Source organism: Penaeus chinensis, chromosome 23, assembly GCF_019202785.1.
Source record: "Penaeus chinensis breed Huanghai No. 1 chromosome 23, ASM1920278v2, whole genome shotgun sequence".
Classification (NCBI taxonomy): Eukaryota; Metazoa; Arthropoda; class Malacostraca; order Decapoda; family Penaeidae; genus Penaeus; species Penaeus chinensis.
Window position 1 is genome coordinate 8,018,031 of NC_061841.1, and position 22,500 is coordinate 8,040,530.

Below are 22,500 nucleotides of genomic sequence, written 5' to 3' on the forward strand. Positions count from 1 at the left end.
AAAGCATGAAAAGGTGATGTTTAGTTTTTGAAATGTTATTATTTATATTTTTGTTTATTTCATTCGTTTGATTAATGTACGAAAAGAAATTAAAAAGGGTGAAATTACAGTTTTATACTCACTCTCTCTATACGAACTCCGAGCCGATGGCTGGAAAATATGTATTTCCTCATCGATATGCTCTATCCACGTCAAAGAACACTCGCCCGTTTCTTTCCACTGAACAGATCAACACTCGCGACATTAACGGGAATTATAATCATCATTTCTGGCACTATCACTCAAGGGTACTGGTCAAAAGGGCAAGAGAAAGAGCCATTCGAACCTTGTACAACATAGCGTCACTAAGTTTCCCTGTAAACTGTCGCAACATATTCCAGGAACCTGCCATTCTCTACCTCCCGCCGCGGAGTTCAACTCTTCTAAAAAATGTAAAACAATACATAATTGGTAAGACGCCTTCACAAATCGTGTTATTGTATCGACTATGGATTAGAAAAAATACATTGATGGGTAATTTTAGGTTTGATAAGGAGAAAAACTTCACATTCGCTTTTAAATATTCTGGCATGTGGGAATGGCTAGTTGCTGCACTTAAAGCAACAAAGTCTCTCCAAAAACGGATTCATGGTACGAAGTCGATTATCTCAGTAAGCATACTTCTCAAGCAAAATGCTTTGTCTTTTAAAATAATAATATAGTATTTTACATGTTTTAGTATAAAAAAGAACGTATCAAAATGCCAGAGAGCAAATATTCGGCGTAAAATTAGACCAAGAAAGTGTTGGAACCCGCGAGCTTCCTGTGACGTCACGCAGTCCGGTGTTGATGCTCATGGCGGCGGAGGAGAGATGGTATTTTACCAAGGAAGAAATCAACAACTCGCCCTCCAGAAGATGCGGGATCGACGCGGAAAAAGAGCTATCGTACCGACAGCAAGGCGCCAATCTGATCCAGGACATGGGCCAGCGGCTGCAAGTGTATCCTTTCGTTGAGAGAGTGTTTTGTGTCTCGCATTTCTCGGCCTTGGGGCATCTCACGTCATCATGTTCAGCGTGAAATTTCCCCTTTCGCGAGATCCGAGGCTCGATCTCCTCTCGTGCTTTCCTCTCTGGGTGTCGGGGTTTCCATCGGTGTTGGTTTCTCGCCGTATAGACGTCGGGCAAGCGAGAAAAGTGTTGGTGAAGTGTGAGGAGCCTGTCCCCGTGCTTCGTGTCAGCCATGTTTGCTCACATGATCGCCTTCTCGGAGGGAATTTTTTCCTCATTTCCCCCCCGAGACGCAGAAGAAAACCCGGTCTCTCTTGCATTTTTCCCCCAGTCAGGAGGAGCAGCGGTGTGATGTTTTCCTAGCCGGGGAGGGGTGGAATGCCGCCCAGGGCTGGCTGAAAGAGCGTCTCGTGTGGGGAGGACTGGTGCCCGTGTCGTGTTATGCTGTGCTAAGTTGCTGTGTTGTGCTATGTTGCGCTATTTATTCCCATGTGGTGGTATGTGCCTGCAAGTTGTGTTGAAAGTTTATTTGTAACATTATATTGCTGTGGGGGTTACCATGCTGTGCTGTGTTGTGATGAATTGCATTATATTGTGTTTTTTTATTTATTTATTATCAGGTCTCGCTCTTCTAGAGCACTCTACAAGAATAATTACTCTTTCAAATCTTGTAATACCATTTTATTAAGTCTGCTAGTGAATCAAATTGCGTGTGCTGCATTCTTGGCCGCGTCCTGCAGATCGTAACACTCGGAGTATAAATACATTTCCAACTTAATAATGACCTTAATATTTTCATTTCTGATATAAGGAGAAAGGCTTTTGTACAGCTGCGGGGGTGTAAACTGAAAGGCGTGTAAATCGGTGCTAGTAAAACTCCCCATTACAAAGATCGTTCCTCCCTCTATAGCTTGTGTGCGAGCTCCTTTGAATGGTTGCATCACTCGTAACAATTCTCTCAAATCAAGTGGAGAGCCAGTACCCATAGGTAACCCGTCTAGTGGTCATTAGCTCGAGAGTAATCCTTTTACGAGGAAGAATAGTTTATATAAATCTTGGTTTGTTGAAGATGCTTATCAGCGTCCATATATTTCAGTTGCTTATGAAAGTTATTAGTCTCGTTTTCCACAATTATCTATCTATTATTTGCCTAACAGTGATGAAACTTCTGCCTGTTGAACCAAACCACATATTGGGAATCACATGCTGTAGTTGCTTGAGCAAAAAATCAGAAATTTGGGAAACCCATTTACCTGGCTATGTCTGTATTAGGCTGCAGTAGACATGATTTTTCAGCACTCGTGAGGAAGTCAAGGCTTAAACCTTGTATTTTAGACTGTTATTCTTAAACTCCCTAACAGGTGAAGAATTGTTTAGGACACTCAAGTTGACGCTGGCTAACTGCACATGAAAAATACCTTTGCTAATTGGCAATCAGCTTCAGTTCATTAACCCCATCCCGATGGGTCATGTGTACACCTGTTATAACAAACCACTTGGTTTGTGGTGTACGCTATTTGCATGACAACGCGCCAGAGTGAGTGGAACTGGAAGTTCCGCTACATGTAGCGGACGCCCACGCCCAGCATCTAAACATTGCCCGAAATCACCAGAGTTTATGACGCAGAGAGATATCTCATACCCGACCCCATTGGGTTCAGAATAGATGCAAACCATCAATAATGTTAAAAAGTCATTAGCGGAATAAATTTGTCATAATATCATTTACATCCAAAAATGATCTAAATTCCACGAGAAAAATCTGCACTCTTGCCCAATGGGACCTGTAAACAATAAGTAACGTACACTGGTTCTGATACTCAAAACTAAATTAATTTCTTCATTAATTACCATAATATTAATTGCTTTATCATTTAAGAGCTCTTCAAATTGCACTATTTAAGTACTCATTAGTAGACTCAGACACCATGATCGGTAAAGTTCTAGATTTGAGTCATTTTGACTTATAAATTTTATGACGCTTAGAGTGAACTCAATGACTTCATTCCCTTTACTGCTTGACGCATGTACGTAGGTGTGGCTAACGTACATTTTCTTGTATCAGGGTTACCAGAGCAAATACCACAGATAGCAGCAACTTCTTTTAATAAGCAAAAATTTCCTGTGTGTCCATATCCAAAATAACTTCTGTGACTTCATTATGTCATCACATTCTTGACTGGTCTTCCAAACTTCAGGATGATGAATGATAATATGATTAGCAGTCTGCTCCTATATATTCCAATATATCCCTAATGTCATAGACTGCAGATATGTATTTTTCTGAATCCGTGCATCAGTGACATCTTCCTCCTCGTACACAGTATGTCACAATTTTGGCTTAAATTAAATTATCATCAATGCATTGTTTTAACAGATAAGTAGATCAACTGAATGCTTAAATATTAATTGTGTGTTTATATATATATATATATATTTATATATTCATACATACATTTATAGTGTACACAAACATACATATACATGTGTGTGTGCGTGTGCGTGTGTGCGTGCGTGTGTGTGTGTGTGTGTGTGTGTGTGTGTGTGCGTGCGATGTATGTATGTATGTATGTGTGTGTGTGTGTGTGTGTGTGTGTGTGTGTGTGTGTGTGTGCATGAGTGTATGTGCATGAGTGTGTGTGTGTGTGTGTGTGTGACTTCTTGTATTAATGCACATATTGATATATATATATATATATATATATATATATATCATGACTACAACCTCATAACCCAGAAATGCTTTTAACTCATTAGATCTGGTTGCTTCATGGTAATCAAATTACCAGAAATATGGGCATAAGGCTTGTGTGAGCTGCCTCTCTGTCTGTGCCTCCCATTTGAAAAATTATTTACTCTTTTTACACGTTAACATTTTTAGCTTTTTGACCATTTTTCAATATGCGTATTTGCCATTTGATTTGAATTATTTAGATGTAATAGTCATATAGGTAGGTAGTCAACTCTAGGTAGTCAACATTCCCCCCTCCCCCCCTTCTTCTTCTTCTTCTTCTTCTTAATTATCCAGTTTCTGTAATACAATCTGCTTCACCACACGTAACACCAGGAATACAATGCTGAGCATGGAAATGGCATCCTCCATCGAGTCGGCACTTTTCCAATCACGTCTCATGGATATTACATTCCATCAATAGGAATAATGCAAAATGGCCAAATGAGTAAAATAAACCTCCCAATAGGTTTGGGCACTTGTGGCGAGTCTTTTCCATCAGCCCGGTCTTCAGCCGAAATACTCCCAATGGCAAGCTAGCGTCACCTGGCCTACAGCCAGATTTTCCCTTGACGGCAGGTTAATGTCACCCTCCCCTGTATTTTTTCATGATGTGATGGTCACATCACCCGGACTCAAGGGGTTAATGAAAATCTGGCCATACTGTTGACTCTGCAGAAATTTGTATGTTTGTAATTGGGCAATAGGCAAATTAGCTAAATTCTATCGTTTTAATTGAGTTAAAGGATAAGGATGAAGTATTTATAAAAATATCAGCCAGAGGACACAAATGATTTCATTATCATTTTGTAAATGGCTCATTATATATATAGCAAAACTAACTTGGATAGGAAGAACCTGCAAAATATTATTTTTACTCCTTAATCATCAAATAACTTCTTTTATTCTTATAGTAGGGTGTCATGTTATGCCAACCATAATCATTAAAATGAAAATATAGACATTCATGAAAACTGCACATTTATGCAAACTTTGTATTCGTTGACATATCAAGATTCATCTCGTTCAGATTTGTGAATGATTTACAACAGTCTCGCAGCAAGTAATCCTGTAACTTGTGCTTAGACAATGGTGATATCATTTCTGTTAATTATATTGCATAATACAATACTATACAGTGTGTGTGTGTGTGTGTGTGTGTGTGTGTGTGTGTGTGTGTGTGTGTGTGTGTGTGTGTGTGTGTGTGTGTGTGTGTGTGTGTAATGATATCACTTCATGATTACCGAACAAGTATTGCGTAACCTTATCCCTGATGAAAGCAAGGAGCCTTTTCTTGGGTCAAGTTATATATATTAATGTACTTCTTTGTGTATAGGCCTATAACCTTTGTTATGTTAAACTGTCTGAGGTTATTCTTAAATGGCATAGGACTCTTTCCACCTGTCTTACATTTTGAGACAGAGATGAGACAAAATTCAGCAGTTCAAATTATTTTTAAAGCTCAAGCAAATCTGAGACAATTTTTACAGTGAGAACTTTCATACCCTGCTTTGGTTCTCAAAAGGAACATCCTTTTCCGCTGCTTCTTTCTATTTGTCACTATTCTAAGTTATAGACTCATTAAAATTAATAAGTAAGTTCTTCCTCGCTTTATTTATATAGCTTACTTAAGTACAAAGTCCGCATCCTTAATTCTGTTCATAATGTAATAACCTTATTTGAGAGATCCTATTGTTTATCCTCCCCTCCTTGACTAAGGTTACCCCTTTCACGTTCAGCTATTCTAGCAACCTGGCTCATTGGTAAGTTTTCAAGGTGTACCGTAACTTCTTGGATGTCTTCAAATCTTTTCATTCCTAGTGGATTAACAATAGCAACTTTCCCTTGTTTTGCACAAAAAGCACAGATCTGTGAAGTATTCTTAATATATTTCGTTATTATCCTTTCCTTATACTTGTAAAAGTATTTTCTACATTCACATTTGATCCATTATCTATTTCATCCTTAGTTGACTACCACTCAGAACATAACACATTTTCCTTAGCTTCATCTTCATATTCCAGATTTGCCATTTTCAAAATCTTGAATGCTTAGGAAGCCTTAAAGTCTGCTGGATCATAAAATTAATAGGCCTCCTCCCTACTGGCAACTGCTTCACCACCCAAACCATTACATCATACTTCCACTATTTTCTACTTTATATGCACCACAAACACTAGTTTGTAGGTCCACCTGATATATTTTCATTCTTGATGCATCTCGGAAAGTTGATTAAGTCAAAGCAGATAAACAGTGATGATTATAATTCACTGGCTGTGCTATGTTGTGATGTAATGTTATGTTAAGTTGCTAAGTATTGCAGTTGTCCTTTCTTTTTCTTTTTCTTCTTCTTTGAGAGTGAGTTGGAAATCAGAAGAAAAGGATTTACCATACTTTTGTCATATACATTGAATATTAAAGTGTTGAAACTCAGGTATTGGGATTGCACGAGATAGCATAAGTTGGTTCATGGACAGGAAAGAAATGTGAAGATGTGAATGAATAGGTTGAGGTCCTGATTGCTATCAATGTTATTAAAATATACTTTGTGTTATATTTAGGAAATGGAATTTACATGTAGATTGACATGACTCTAGTAAAGGCAGTAAACCTCTTACAGATATTTGTCAAAATAGTTTAAAATGGTTCTATATTTGACACTATTTTTCAAGACTCCATAAGAGAGAGATCCACCCCCCCCCCTCCCAATTTTAGGTGTTAAAGTGCAGAGGCCATGGTATCACTAAAGTTTTTTTTTTTTTTTTTTTTTTTTTTTTTTTTTTTTTTTTTTTTTTTTTTTTTTTTTTTTTTCATGAACATAAAATTGTAGAGTTTGATAAGGGATGAAGGCTTTATCTTTATTTTCTGCAAATTGCTTGTTATACCCGTTTGTTATTTTATTTGTTCTTTATGACTATTGTCATAGGCTGTTAATTTCAGTGTTGACTCCTCTCCTCTCTCTCCCATCTAACAGGCTTAGGGATCTGCTTGATGGGCGGGGGGGGGGGGGGGGTGCATATAATTGAAGTGTATATTCAGTTATAATTTATACTGCCATTAGCATCCCTAAACCCAGTATTCAACAGTCTGCACTATGGTTAATAAGTTCTAATAAATGTCCCCCATGCATGTTCTAGTTGGGTAGAGCTTGGACTTCATTTTGATCATTAGCATCCTGGTCAATAGTTTTGTTGTTTTGCAACCAGGAAAATAAATTGTGAAATTTATGTATCTCCACAATGTAGCACCCATGAAACCATTCTTGCTTATGACTGGATTGTTAATTAGAAGGGAACTTTCATAGGTTATTGGCCTTATATAGGTGAATCAAACTTCCAGCCCCCCCTCCCCCCCCCCTTTCCAAATAGGTGTACATTATCTAAAACTGTGACATTGGTATATATCAATCAAGGATAAAGGTTGATGAACCCATTGCTAATATCATATTGGTGGATTGAGTAATTTGTTTGTTGTTTCCATTTATCATTTGTCATACCCATTATGTTTACCAGTTTTCAATTGTATTCATGCACCTATTCCCCCCCCCCCCCCCCAAAAAAAAAAAATGTTAGATGTCATTACTCCTTAGGTAAAATGTTGCCAGCCAGTAGAGTGTTTTGTATAGTTGTGTATTTAAAGAGGAGACGTTCTCACTTTACAAGTTTTTGCTCTGTGTTCTTCCCAACAAGACTACCACTGGCAGCCGATTCAACACTATCACACAGAAATTCCAAAGTCAGGGTTTGTATATGTCATCTTGAATATATTGACAAAGAATTTATAGCTAAATATAATAGGTAAAGGTACTCCTTTATATAGACACACTGCATGCATTCAGACAATGAACTTAGGGAGGCTTAGATTTTTTACATTATTTCTCAGTGATTTATCTTTGGATGGATATTATTGCTCATTGCTAAGGAAATCACATCTGTCATACTTTCACCATTGAAAAATAATTTTATGATTTATCATTGTATGTCAAAACCTTTCTCATTTATAGGTTCTCGTTTTTTCTTTTAAATGTCGGACCATGCAGCTTGTGCATGGCTGTTTTAAGTGCAAATGAGTTTGCATGTGGACTCGACTTTTACTTCATTTCTTAAAATATTTTCTAAAGGCCAGGATAAAGTGACTACTCGTTTTGTGAAGAAAACTGTAAAGTCAGTTGTAAAACATTATAAATAGTTGGGAATGTTATGGTAATTGTAGACATAGGACCTGGTTCTCACAAATCAGGGAATGTTTTGAAATCCATGCCTGAATAGTTATGGGAAATGCATATTTTTCTTTCACTCTTTCTTAATATGTAGAACCTAAGCATGAGTGTGGGTGTGTCCATGTATACAGACAGATTATGGATATAGGAAGGGTTGTCATATTTCTCTGCCACCAGGAAAAGTGATGTTCGCTGTTGTATTAAATTTTGTTATATGTCAACACATTACTATTATTATTATTATTATTATTATTATTATTATTATCATTATTATCATTATTATTATTATCATATTATTTTTTTTATTATTATTATTATTATTATGATTATAATTATTTTTATTATTATTATTATTATTATTATTATTATTATTATTACTGATATTGATACTATAATTATTACTTACTTAGTTTGGCAGAAAGGTAGAGAAAAGAGGAGGAAATATGTAACAAAACCCAAATGTAAATGTGTAATGATATCACTTCATGTTTACCAAACAAGTATTGCAATACCTTATCTCTTTTTGAAAGCAAGCAGCCTTTTCTTGGGTCAAGTTATGTAATGCTGTACCAAAAAGATGCCTAAATATTTCATGATCAGGATTTTAGTGTCAAGGGTTGCCGTTGACTTTGGTACTTGTTTTTATATTGTGTTGTAATTAACCCATCACTGTCGGTTAACAGAAATCCCTGAGCGTGATAACTCTGGTGATTTCTGACAATAGCTAGACACTGGTTGCAGGAGTCCGCCACCTCAGTGTCCCGCTCCATGCTCTCTAGCGTGTCCCCAGACGTACAGGCATACCCCCCAGACCAAGCGGTTTGTTATGACGCCAGTTCGCGCGACCCATCGGGTTAAATTGACTGTTTAGTAATTAGATATCAGGTGCTAACCTATGTTCTATAGCATATGAAGTGTCTATTTAGACTTAATATTGCTAACACTGTAATTATTTGCTTGTTACTGTTTTATCTCTTCAGTAATAAGACATTAGAAGAGCAAATATACCTCTCATATCATGTGTGTGGGAGAGGCGGTGGGTTTCTCCTCCTCCTCCTCCTCCTCATAAAGCACTAAAACAAGTGTCAATAATTGTGGTAACATTAAATTAGGTTCATCTGTATGTAAAATGAAATGTGCTATGTATTGCAGTCTGTATATTATATTAATTGTCCTGTCAACTGTAAGGACATTCATATTTCCTTCTAATTCAGCTTTGTTTTGAGTGTTCATCCACAGCAATATATAAAGGTAACTCTTGGATGTGTTTCCCTCTTTGTCTCCAATTTTTCCTTAACCAGCAATTCAGTAACCAACTGGCTATCAACACAGCCATTGTTTACATGCACCGCTTCTACATGTATCATCCGTTCACCCGTTTTCACCGCAACTCCATCGCACCGGCTGCCCTCTTCCTCGCTGCCAAAGTCGAGGAACAACCCAGAAAACTGGAACATGTCATCAAAGTGGCTTATCACTGCCTGTTCCGTGACCATCCGCCTCTGGACACACAGTCAGAGGTGAGTGGATTCAGGAAAATTTGTTTGGGGGTTTTCCTGGTATGTAGCTGCTTCTAGAGGTGGGAGAGGGGGGTTGCTTCGAATGAGCAGTACTTGTATTTGTCTATGTTACCAGCTGTGTGTATGCTTTACACACTAATTATTTACTCGCAAGAACAGTAATTTACATATTCCAATAGAAGTTCAGAAAACTGTATCTTTCATGATCAATGGGGCTGACATTGAGGGGTACCATAGTTGCATTCACCATTGCTTTAATCATGAATGATGAAGAATCGCATTAATATAAGAGAAATCTGGTTGGATGTATCACCCAGGAAAAGGCAGACTGGAAAATGTTTCTGCAAACTTATCATTCTTGTATCCCATTTATTTTTCCTTGCCCCCTGCCCTTCCTTACTATTCACTCATCTCTTTTATTTTGCTGACCAGTCCTCTTTTCTTTTCCTCTAAAAATCATACAGGCATATTTGGAAAGAGCACAGGAGCTGGTCGTGAATGAGAACATTTTGCTACAGACCCTGGGCTTTGATGTTGCCATAGACCATCCACACACACACGTGGTCAAGTGCTGCCAACTCGTCCGCGGTGAGTACTTCAAAAACAAATTAGGTAGGACCACCGCACCACACATAGACCCTGTTAACCTCGGTGGAATCTCTCTCAGAGATGGGTTTTCATGACTGATGCTTAATATGGGGTCTAGTGTGTACGTGCTATTTTCTGTTTTGAGTTTGTTCACATGCACAGTATTTCCTCAATGTGTATTACTGTTGTTAGATGTGATTATAGAGTTGTCATTTTGAGATAAAAGTGTTCATGAATATTTTTGTGTAATTAATTTGGGTTTGTTCTTAATGTATATATTACATTGAGAGTACACCTTCAATGAGTTCATGCCCTAAATGGTTGATCAGTTGGAAGTTTTCATGGCGAGGTAGATCCTTATATCTGCTTCTCATGAATGTCATAGAAGGTTTTGCCTTCACATTATTTTAGAAGGTGACTTGATTTATTTTGATATTATTGTATGTTTTATGCAATTGGTATCTTGTACTATATACTGGAATTATGAATTGATATAAATAATTATATACATGAATGATAATTGTATGGTTCATGTAATTGGTATTTTGCATTATATACTGAAAATATAAATATGTTAACATGTTTTGTAGACATACTATAATTATACATGAACTTTTGATCCATAATATGTTGGTAGAAACCAGTCCTTTAAAAGAAAAGTTCACAGTGAAAAGGTATCATACAAGGTAACATACAAGGGTTGGGTTACCAGCATATAAGGATAAAAGATTGTGTTTCTAGATATCTAATATTAGAAACTTTTGAAAAATTATCAATATAAACTTATCCTATGGATGCCTGAAATAAGAAAATAGAGATAAGATGTTGATAACATACTTGTATGATTTTGTAAAGATTTTCAGACAGTGTTCTATATGTTATAGACATTTTTTTGCAAAAGAATCACAGTTTGGTTTTGGAAGACCCATGAGTAAACCTGTCAAGTATTTACTGGAAGCACAAGAAAGGTAAGAGCTCCTCTCATTGGTGTCAGGTGACTTTGCAGGTCGTGGAGCAAGATGCCAGGCAAGTAAGTACCCAGTAGAATAAATTAGAGAAAATAAAAAGACATCAAGGAGTTGCTGGCAAGGCGACGCATGTTTGCCAGACCTAGTTGATGATGCAACACTGTTCTAAATCGTTTTGTCTTTTCTTTTCCCGGTGGTTGGCTGCCCTGGTGGGGCGGTCGGCTGCGGGTCACCCACTACCTGGGCTGTGGTGCTCCTCTCCTGGCGTGCGCCCCAACAACAGCCACCAAAGATTTGGCCCAAACCTCGTATTTCATGGCTACCAGCAGGTTATTATCACTGGCTGACTGTTTGTCACTACTGCCAGTAGCAAGTTTCAGTGGGCCTCTCCTGTAGACACTGTCCATTAACGAGGTGGCAGATCACCAGCTGTGCTTCATTGTATCTGCTCCTTCTCTCCATTATAATCATTGTTGATTTTATACCTCTCCCAGTGCAAGGGTCTTTGGGTTCCCCTCCAAACTGTCTCCCTCTCATTCCTTTTTATTTTATTTTATATAATCCACTTTTTATTATTTTGCCCATCCTCTATGAGATTTGTTTCTTTCCCTCCTAAATGATAAATCAAATTGTAATATTAAATTAGTTTATGACAGTAACGATAGCAGTGACCAAAAAATGAATGCAGTTCAAGCTAAGTAGATGGAAAAGAAGTTACTCAAAGAACAAAAAGATGTATGTAAGTGTTGCTGTTATAAATTTCTGGCTCTGGTATAGAAGTTTTTGTCAACAGATGAATGGTTCTTACTATTTCATCTTTAGACATGGAACTTTGTTATGGTAGTACTATATCCAAAATATTGAAAGAACAAGCCATCTATGACTGGCTTTGATTGCAAGTATGATTCCCCAAGTTTATGTACCATTTGTTGTTTATTTTATTTGCTTTATTTTTTGTAAGAAAAGTAGTTGTTTTGTGAGAAAATTCACTAGTGTTATCCCTAGCTATCCTTAGACTATCAGTGTTTAAACAAATTAGCCAGGCTTTTTTAAAGAACTATTGTATTTTGCAATTCATATAGCACAAAGTATGCCAGTAGCAGAAAGGATTATATGTCAAAGAATAAGAGTTAGTGAATATGCAGTAGAGGAAAATCTGACATTCAAACCAAAATTGGGAATGGATGTACAGACTGAACCAGAATCCGCAGTGGAGAACTTTGAGCCGTCCTTTGTAGATGTTCATATCTCCCTTTACTTCCACTCCTATTCTCTCTCAGTCACACACACTCTGCCTCCTCGCTGTAGGTTTTCATGTAGAGTATTTACTAGTTGCATGGCAGAATATGGAGAATTTATTTTGGCAGATAATGTATCAGACATATTTCAGTGTTAAACAGGCAAAAGAGTAGAAGTTGGGAAATTTTGTTTTTGTTTTTATAATCCCCACAATATTTGTGTGCTCAACAATGTATCACAAAGAATAGCCAAGAATAAGTAATGTAGTATTTCCTACTCATACCATAAGTGTATTTGACATGCTAATATGTCTGCTTTTGGAAAGGAAAAATTGCATGATGCCAGATGTTAAGTCAACATCGCATGACAGTATTTCATGAACTTTAGTGTGTCTGCTGAAAATGTAGCTCATCTTAAGGGAAAATTTTGTGTATTTTAGAAAGTGGAGATTGGTCCAGTGCATGTTTGTCTTAGATAAAGCAAATGTGGAGTATATTTAGATAATACGATTGATATTCTGCCTTGTGAAAAAGTTGGTTTTATTTTCTAGTATATTTGTAATTTTGTGTACCCACATTGAAATATTGTTGATCATTGTATTGTTAACTCATGTCTTTTAATGTGCATGCCAATATGATGTCTATATTGATTTATAACTCCTTTTATTTTATGTTTATTTTATCTCTATGCCCTTTCAGTACTTTTAACACTTTTCTGATAATCCATATACAACACGGAAACATAATGACCTTGCAACATGAAGGGAGTTGGTAACAACACAGGTAGAGAGGGATAAGCACAGCATCAAATATTGGTTCACCTGGACAGACCTTGTGGGAGGAGAACAAGGAAAGAGGGAAAGGAAGGGCCCACTGTACCTTGCTCCTGGTGGCACTGGGCTAGCTAGTGCTCCGCTCCTCTCTCTGTCTTTCTCTCTGTCTCTCTTGCGCTCCCTCTTGCTCTGCCCCATGTTGTGCAAGCAACAGAAGGCTACTCTCAACTATTGGGCACAATAGATGTGGGTGTTCCTTTTGTTTTTGTTTTTTTGTTTTTTTATAATTTTTATTTACATTTTGTTTTTTGTTTTTGTTTTTTATCTTAAGATTAAATTCAGAGAGAGTGGATGTGCAGCTGCCCTATGGCTGATGAGTATTCAACAGTGCAAAGGCCTGCTCACTGCTTGCAGTGTGAGCTTAAAGCCTAGTGGGAATCATTGCTGAAGTGCTGTTGGCATTACCCATGCAAAGACCCTGTAGTTTAGGACAAGTAAAATTGGGATGGCCAAGGCACTGAGGGGTGATAGGAAAATTAAAGCCTTTGCTTTTAGTTACTTGGTTATTGTTTTTGTCAATGCATGAGCCAGATGAGGCATTGCCATATCACTAAGATAATTTCAGTCAGATATTGACCATTAGCAGGGAAATGTAGAAAGAATTATCATAAAGAATTCATAATTCCTGTACTTACACAACAGTAAGATTAAACTAAAATGTTTTTTGTTAAGATTTACACCATTACCTGTTAAGTCTTTGATAATATTTGGTTGCTATCATAATGAGTGTACAGTGCATGACAAGTGTAGGGTCAACTATAAGAACAGGGTGACAATTTTGCATGGGTGTCATGCTCATAGTGGAAAGCCTTCTGATGGTTCCCATTCAAATGAATGCTCATATGTCAGTGCGAGAGTGTGGGTACAAGTCCCAAAGGGCTGGAGGGTCATTGGAGGTCAGGTTACATGTGAATATTTACCTCAATGTCAAATTCTGGTCAACTCTATATACACCTCTTTTCTTCTAGGTTTGTCACGCACTATGTGGCGTGAGGATGAAAATTTTTGCCTGTTGTTGTTGCTATCTTGACACACCTCTGGTTGCAGGACCTCTTCTCTCAGCTACTGGACTTTTGGGGATAACAAAGATTGCTCATATAAAGTCAAGACAGCTCATGGGCCTAATTTTTTATCTCGTATTCTCCATCACCTCTACCACCACTGATTGCAGGCTTTCTTTCTCTCCCACAGTCTTCACATGACCACGATGTGTCTACAGTACAAACCCACAGTGGTGGCATGTGTATGTATATACATAGTGTGCACTTGGAGCCATTATGAGGTAATTGAAAGGTCTTCCGTTTTTTCTTTCCCTCCCCCCCCCCCCCCCCTTGAGAACAAGCACAGATAGGATGTAATTGACTTTTCCATTACGGAAAGATATGCATTGGAAAGAAATTTTGAGTGCCCATGAAGTCATTTCATGGAAAGGAATAAGATTTAATTTAGTTTTTTTTTTTAGACTAGACTACACCAGTATCATCATTTTATGCTCTATTTAATTATTTTTACCTTTGTATCATTTTTATACAAAAGTTTAATCAAGGATCCAAGGTAATCCTCAACGCATCAGTGCTGGACATCAACTCCATTCCAATGCCCTGTTCCCCTTCTAGATCCAGCGGGCGACAGAAGGCAAGGACTGGTTCTGGTATGTGGACAAGTCAGTGACGCTAGAGCTCCTGGAGACGCTGACAGCTGAGTTCCTGGCCATTCTGGACAAGTGCCCCAACCGGCTGAAGAAGATCATGAACTCCTCCCAGCACACAGACGACCGGAGCAAGAGCAGTCAGGGCGGTTCATCATCCTCATCACTCTCGTCTTCAAGGGCTGTAACGGGAGGTTCATCATCATCTGTCCCATCATCCAGGAGTCATGATCATAACTCTCATAATAAATCAGGTCAGTCGCTCATTTTTCTCCTACCTTTAGCAGGTGACAGTAAAGTGACGTTTCCCTTTCCTCACCATATGCTGACCACAGTGTAGGATTAAGGACAATTGGAGGTCCTGTCTTGTGATTATATTATTTACATTGAACAGTGATGTTTTATAGTGTAGAACATCTATTGACTCTTAGGACAGTGGTGTACACACACACAACAGACACGTGTGTGTGTGTGTGTGTGTGTGTGTGTGTGTGTGTGTGTGTGTGTGTGTGTGTGTGTGTGTGTTTATATAATACCTATATATATAATTATTCTGATTTTGATTAATACTAATGCTGTCCAGTTATTAGTAGGAAGAAAATATCTGTTTCATGTCAGGGATGGCCAAATAATTTTATCAACAAACCAGTTTGCGAAACCATCGTAATATTGTCTATAAAGATATTGTTAAAGTATGATATATATTTAGTTTGTTAGAAATATGATTGCTGGATGATGATATATATACATGTAATAGTTTTTCAGAAATTGTTGTAAATATCTGATGTGTTTAATAGAAAGCTTCACTGTGATTCACTAATTTATAAGCAAAAATGAATTGTTTTTTAGCAAACACCTATTACAGATAAAGGAACATTTTATAATTAACTATGTTCAGATTATTATTATTAATACTATTATTATTAAAAGGAATAGATTCATATTGTTGATAATGAGCATATATGAAATTCTTCCTCGGTTTATTTATATGCCTTTTCATTACACACTCCTCTTTATGTGGTTTCTGTGGTAGATCACTTCCAAACTTCAAACACCACTTTTGGCCAGTGGATGTGGGGTGAGCTGACCCTGTTGTATGATATTAAGAAGTGCAGTATCTTCTTATACTGAAAAGGGTTGTAAGCATAGAGTGTGACATTGTGTGCGTGTGTGTGTGTGTGTGCGTGTGTGTGTGTGTGCGTGCGTGTGTGTGTGCGTGCGTGCGTGCGTGCGTGTGTGTGTGTGTGCGTGCGTGTGTGCGTGTGTGTTTGTTTGTTTGTTTGTTTGTTTGTTTGTTTGTGTGTGTGTGTGTGTGTGTGTGTACATATATATATATATATTTATGTATGTATGTGTGTGTGTGTGTGTGTGTGTGTGTGTGTGTGTACACACACACGTGTATATATAATATATATATATATATAATATATATATATATATATATATATATATATATATATATATATATTTATATATATATATATATGTAATATTTATATAAAAGAATTTGTGTGTGCGTGTGTATGTATGTGATATGATATGATCCAGATGTTCCAGATTTAGTAAAGGGAAGAGAAACCGAATGAGCTGAAATCTGTTGTTTTATGTTTCAAAGAGAACGGAGAAGTGGAAATAGCATTTAATATTTCTCATTCAGTACATTACAGTGGATTTTTTCAAAATTACTACTATTGTTATTTTCACTATTACTACTATTGTTATTTTCACTATTACTATTATTGTATTATTTTTGGTTATTACATTTAATGTAATTACTAGTTTTCATTTATTGATTCACGTTTTTATTGACATATTTGACTGTTGTATATTTTGATTTAATGGAACATTCCAATTTTAGTCTGTTGTGTAAATACGTTTTTCTATTGATTTGTAATTGTAAACAATTGTCATTAATTTAATCATTATATTCTCCAAAATTCTAACTTGGGAATACCAGAATGTAAAACTTGAAGGTGACCTTTTGTTTACCGCTGTCCTCCCTCGCATTGCAGGCGTCAAAGTGCCACAGTCTCAGCCTCACCAGCACCCCCAGCCCCCAAAGCTGAACCTTAAGGAATATAATGAGAAGCGTGAGAAGGAGCGGCGCGAGCGAGAGAAGATGCGCGACCGGGATGTGGTGGACCCGCGCGAGGGCCGGCAGTTCACGCTGGTGTCAACTTCACACTCCTCGCAGTCAGCACCCCCCTCCACTGTTGCCACTATCGCCTCGTCGCACTCGCTGCACTCAGTCCTGCCTAGCTCCCGGGGCAAGAGCAGCAAGGGCAGCAGCGGGCGTAGCAGCCACCCTGAGCATGCCAAGGCCTCGGCTGCGCATAGCACCAACCACAAGACACATGGCCATGGCACCACCAACCAGGGATCCCGGGGAGATGCCCAACCCCCCCTGGAGGCGTTGCGGGTGGGCACAGCTGATGCTCGGCAGGACCAGCGGAGAGAAATTAGTGCACGTAGTGATAGTGATCGCTTTGACAAAAGCAACAGGACTAGTAGCAGTGTCGTGGACGGCAGATTGCCGGGACACGAGACAAAACCTAGTGTATCGGACATTAGACAGCATCATGTAGTAGATATTAAGCACTCTAGACAGTCTTTAGATGCCGCAGTGTTAGAAAGAAAAAGTGAAATAAAACATGAACAAAGAATGGCAGAACGTAAACCTCCTGAGCCAAAGTTAGAGCAAGTGAAAGTAAAGACAGATATAAAAACAGAGATAAAGACAGAAATAAAAGAAGAGAAAACGTCAGACACTAAATCCGAAGCAAAGGAGTACAACACAATTTTCCATAATAGTGACATGTCTGATTTTACTCTGAACGACTTTTTGAGTGATAATAATTTCCTGAACTTAAATGACGGGCCCCCAGATGAGCTGTTTGACAATTCCGATAGTGAGACAAAGCCTGATGTTTCAACCATACTGGAAGATAAGAACTTGTTACCACAGCCAGCTCACCAGAAGAGCAAGTCCCCTGGTGCAAGTCAGCAACAGCAGCAGCAGCAGCAGGTGCAGCAGACTCAGCACCAACAACATCATACCAGCAGCAGCAACACTGCTGGGGTTGTGAGTAATGCCAGTAGCAATGGCGAACAGCGGGTCAGTGACAGTGCCACAGCAGCACCCAACTACCACAATCCTCGATACCACAGTGCCACCAACGGGTCAGTACCTCCGCCACAGCCGACTCAGACGACTCCCCAGCACTCTTCTAAGAGCTCCTCTGGCAGTAAGAGGTCGAGGGAGAGCGAGAGACGGAACAGTGAGCGGGGCGAGGCAGAGCTGGTGCCGATGGTCACGAAGCTGGAGGATACCAAGTATCGCACAGCTCTCAGCGACCCGGCGACTCCCATTAAAGTGCGTGCCGAAGCGCAGAACTTGGCCATGGCAAATGCGACCTCAAAACCCACTGCTGCGACGCACAGTGCTCCTGCACCAGCAGTTCCTGAACCTGTACAGAAGAACCCAAGTGAGCACGTGCTGCGCATGAAGCTTCCGCGACCTGATCACCTGAAGGAGTCTCAGCCTGACCCCACCACTGTCCTCATGGTAGGGGGTGTGGCAGGCACAGAACACAAGAAACACAAGCATGACCATCCTCATCACAAGCACAAGGAGAAGAAGAAGCATAAGCATAAGGACAAGGATAAGCACAAGGATAGAGAACATAAGGAACACAAAGAACACAAGAAGGAGAAAAAGCACAAAAAGCATAAGGACAAGGACAAAGAGCGGGACAGGAGCCGACCTGGAGAGGATGCTGGCAGCGCTCCCATCAAGATCACCATAGCAAAGGACAAGGTCTTGTACACACCAGAGCCAGGCTCAGTGCCCTTGAGGACCCACTCCACCACAGCAACGCCCGTGGCTCCACCCATAAACACCACCAGTGCTAACACAACTCCCAGCATCCCTAAGTTCAAGATCCAAAAGTCTCGCCTCAAGCAAAAGGACCTGTTTGGAGGCACATCGTCGACTTCCCCCGAGAGCAGTCCTGCTGGTGACCTGGCCCGAGACACTCCTACTACCTCTCTAAAGATCAAGATCAGTCGGGACCGCCTGCGTCCTGAAAAGGAATCGAAGAAAAGAGACCGGGACCGAAGCCCCGGGGACATCCAGGCGGCCAAGGTCCCACGCAACGGCAGTGAGGCTCGGTCCACCCACGCATCCCCTCAGGTGGGTGCTGGTCACTATAGGCAGCAGGATGTCAGAGGTAATGCTCATCACCGCCAGTATTCCCAACAGCAGCAGCAGGTGCAGCAGCAGCCACCGCCGCCGCCACTGCCACCACATACAAAGCAAATGATGCATCTCCAAGGGACACAGGCCCAATACCCCAGAGCCCCTCTTGCAGGTGCCCCACCCCCTCCCTCAGCTGGTGTGGTGCCCATGATTCAGCCTGGCCCTTACTCTTACCAGCAATTCTACCCGCAATATTCCATACCCCCACCCAATTTCAGCTACCCTCCCCCGCCATACCACCACCCTCCCCCGATGCCGTACATGCAAGCGCCACCACCCGCGTTCATGACCGGGCACCCCCCGATGCCTCACTCCACAGCTTCATCCAATCCTCCCCTCCCTGCAGAGCCTCCCCCACCCACCCCACCCCCTCCTCCCCCTGAGTGATAATTTATTGGTTCTCGCCCCCTTTCCCTCTTCCCCTGTTAGTAGCAGATGATATTCTCAATTGATTTTCAATATTTTAGGGAGAGATCTCTATAGAGTATCACAAAAAATGATATGTAGATGCAATAAAGTATGTTGATTTATTAATGTTGTTATAGGATTGTGTTGGCAAGAAGTGCATAGTGCATATAAAATATTTATTTTGCATTAATGACCTATTTGCTTATTTTAGAGTATAATATATATTTCATATATTAGCTGCATTCCATTTTTTCCACACAGATATTAACTCAGGTGTCAATATATAAACACTTCACAGTGTTGAGATTATTTTTAGTAATATGTATATATGTACACAAACATACACATATATATGTATAACGTCTTTGCTTGTTATTTGTATGTAAGTGTTTATATTTTTATAAATGCATTCTTTTTTTTCTGTAGACATCTTCCAAGGTAAATTTAGTCCTCTTATTCATATGTTGTTACACTGGTGTTTCCTTGCATGTTGTGTGCTTCCTTGTTACTTAAAACTTGTAGTCTTTGAACTCTCTTTTTTATTGGTTATGTCATGCCTTCAGAATAATAATAATAAAATGAGAAAAAAATCAAACAACTTTACACCTGTAGAAAAGAGAAAAAAATATATATATACATTTGCACATAACATTTCATTAGATTTTTATGTATACTAGTTGTCTCCTGTCTCCTTGAATGTGGAGTACTAATATAAAGCTGTTTTCCTGTGGGTTTCTGAGTGGTGTTTGGATGCTTTGCAGGTACCCATAAAGGACTTGGATCCCAGTAGGTGGAGCTCTCAGAGGCAGTAGTACTGGCAAACAGTTGTAGGCAACTGACCTGACATGACCTAGCCTCCCTGACCCAACATGAGCTGGTGTTGTGTTTAAAAAAAGAACAAAAAAAAGAATAAATAAAAAGTAAGAAAATACACTGAAGGACCTTGGCCACAAGGCACAGACATTTAGCTGACAGGCAGTTGTTTTGCACTGTCCATAAATTATTTTGTTATTGATTATCAGTGATTGTTTATATACATATATTTTTATGATGATCAATATGATTATTTCTTACCATCCTCCTTGTTATTATCATTGTTATTATTATTGTAAGGGCTTTATAGGTTATTAGAAGTATACATGAACTTTTACTTACTATTGCAAGATCTACCTTAAATGAGTATGCCAATTAACATCTGTTCAAAAGCGAGCCAGTTGGTGAGAGGCGAGCGCGAGAGAGTGAGTGGTGTAGCCCAGCTCGTCAGGGGTCAGGTGCAAACGGGGCTGTGCTGGTGGTGGGTGCTGGTGGTTTGGGCACGGCTCACAACACACTTACATAGGTGTAGTGTATTTCTGCTGTCTGCTTAGTCGGGTTTGGTCTCTATCGCCAGCTCGCACACAGGGAAGTCCTTTGTAACTTTCATGTCTGCACAGTCTCTCACTTTTGTTTCTACTTCTGCTGTTGCTCCTCTCTGTCTCTCCTCCTCTCTCCTTGCTGTTTCCTCGTTTTTTTCCCCCTACTCGTCTCTCCTATATCTTCCTTCCCCACACTCTCACTCACTCTTCTTCTTCTTCTTCTTCTTCTTCTTCTTCTTCTTCTTCTTTCGCTCAGCACATTTACGGGTCAATTGGCAGGCTGTTGTGAGTTTTTCTCTTTATTTAAAGCTTAGCATTCCATGACTAGTCAGGTCACAGTGTTAACAAACCCCCAGATTAAGGCTCCCCTCCCCCTTCCCGCCCCTTCCCCTTCCGTGATCCTTGGTCTAATCCATCTTTAACCATTTAATTTACTTACCAGTTATTTTCATTATTATGCTTTCATTATTTTATCTTCTTTCTCTTCCTCACTGCTTACCAGTTCTATTTTTATTATTATTATTGTTATTATTTACATGTTTTTTTTTTTTTTTTTTTTTTTTTTCTTATTCTGCTCCCCACTCCCCTCTCCTCCACCGTCCGTCCCTCCATTCCCCCTCCCCTACCTCCCCACTCACTCTCCACCCAGCCACCACAACCAGCTTGAGTAACATGGGGATTTAAATACGAAAAAAATAAAATAAAGAAAGAAAAACAAAAAGCAAAACATGCATGGCCATGCCGGGTCAGTGTGGCAGTGTGTCAGTGTCTCGGTGCGCCTTGGCTAGCTAGTACAAGGAAGAGCCCCTGAGGAGAGCCTTGGGCCGCTGCAGACGTCGCTGTCGCCGCCGCCGCCGCCGCCGTCCGCCATCCGCTGCCGTCGTCGCTGTCGCTGTCGTCGTCGTGCTCTGCGGCTGCCCATTCCAACCCCCCCCCAACCCCGCATCCCTCCTTCCCCCTCCAACCCTCTGCGTGTGGTGGGAGGACTACCTAGGCACTACACAGGTCATCTGGTCATCGGCTGTGATGCGTCACCGCCACGGCCCCCTCCCCCTGCCCTCTAGCCCCCATCTCGCCGCCGCTGGGCTGTGGTTGTGACAACTTTCACCTCAAACAATTATTATCACCCTCACATAGATATGTCTACCCCTCCCTTTTTCCTCCCGCCCCACCCCGACCTACACACTACACACACGTACATTCATACAGACACTTCCAACACACAAACCACAACATGGCTTTGGAACCAGGAAAGTCATCTATCCTTAGATATGTTTAATATTCGAGCTGCTCGTTCATTTTTATCTTTTTTTATCATCTTTTTTTATTTGGACATTTTTTGTATGGTACTTACTACTTATGCATCATAAGCATACTACGCAGAGCTTGTATCATCAGCATGTGTGTGTTATGTTGTGACGGCTTTTAAAGAAAAGTCAGTTCTTCTCTGTGAGAAGTTTGTTGAAACTCCATGGGACTTGTAAGTGATGGAGTTTTCCCGCGGCAGCCGCACGCCCTCCCCCCTCCTCTCCCCCTCCCCCCAGCGACTGCGGGAGCCGACTTTGGTTCACACGCCTCAGGTACACTCATGGTTACACCAGCAGTCAATATTACCCTGCATAACATGAAATAACCATTTCTGTTTATATATTTATTATTTACTATTAATGTTATTCTTGTGTTGTTAGTTTGACTGTGGACCGGAAAAAAACTATTGATGCATCAGTCGAAAAAAAACTGTTCAA

The 22,500-nt window shown here is 39.8% G+C and overlaps 2 protein-coding genes across 3 annotated transcripts in view; one reads left to right on the forward strand and one right to left on the reverse strand.

The window, feature by feature from the left end:
- Positions 1-374, reverse strand: part of LOC125037429 (KAT8 regulatory NSL complex subunit 2-like) — a gene marked incomplete in the record, with an annotated part of 9,887 nt that extends 9,513 nt beyond the window's left edge. Inside the window, 1 exon segment of the mRNA XM_047630570.1 lies at positions 123-374.
- Positions 375-798: 424 nt separating this feature from the next.
- The window catches only part of LOC125037427 (cyclin-T-like), a 21,804-nt gene continuing 102 nt past the window's right edge, over positions 799-22,500 (forward strand). The window contains exons 1-8 of one of the 2 annotated variants that reach the window (XM_047630568.1): positions 799-980; positions 9,249-9,459; positions 9,924-10,047; positions 11,299-11,344; positions 14,278-14,368; positions 14,703-14,988; positions 16,747-18,926; positions 20,162-22,500. The exon at positions 20,162-22,500 is cut by the window's right edge and continues 102 nt beyond it. In XM_047630568.1, the coding sequence (XP_047486524.1) occupies positions 829-980; positions 9,249-9,459; positions 9,924-10,047; positions 11,299-11,344; positions 14,278-14,368; positions 14,703-14,988; positions 16,747-18,926; positions 20,162-20,212 (3,141 nt within the window). In that variant the 5' untranslated portion in view covers positions 799-828 and the 3' untranslated portion in view covers positions 20,213-22,500. Of the gene's footprint in view, positions 981-9,248; positions 9,460-9,923; positions 10,048-11,298; positions 11,345-14,277; positions 14,369-14,702; positions 14,989-16,746; positions 18,927-20,161 lie in introns of those variants that run through there. The other variant, XM_047630569.1, reaches the window with a different exon arrangement.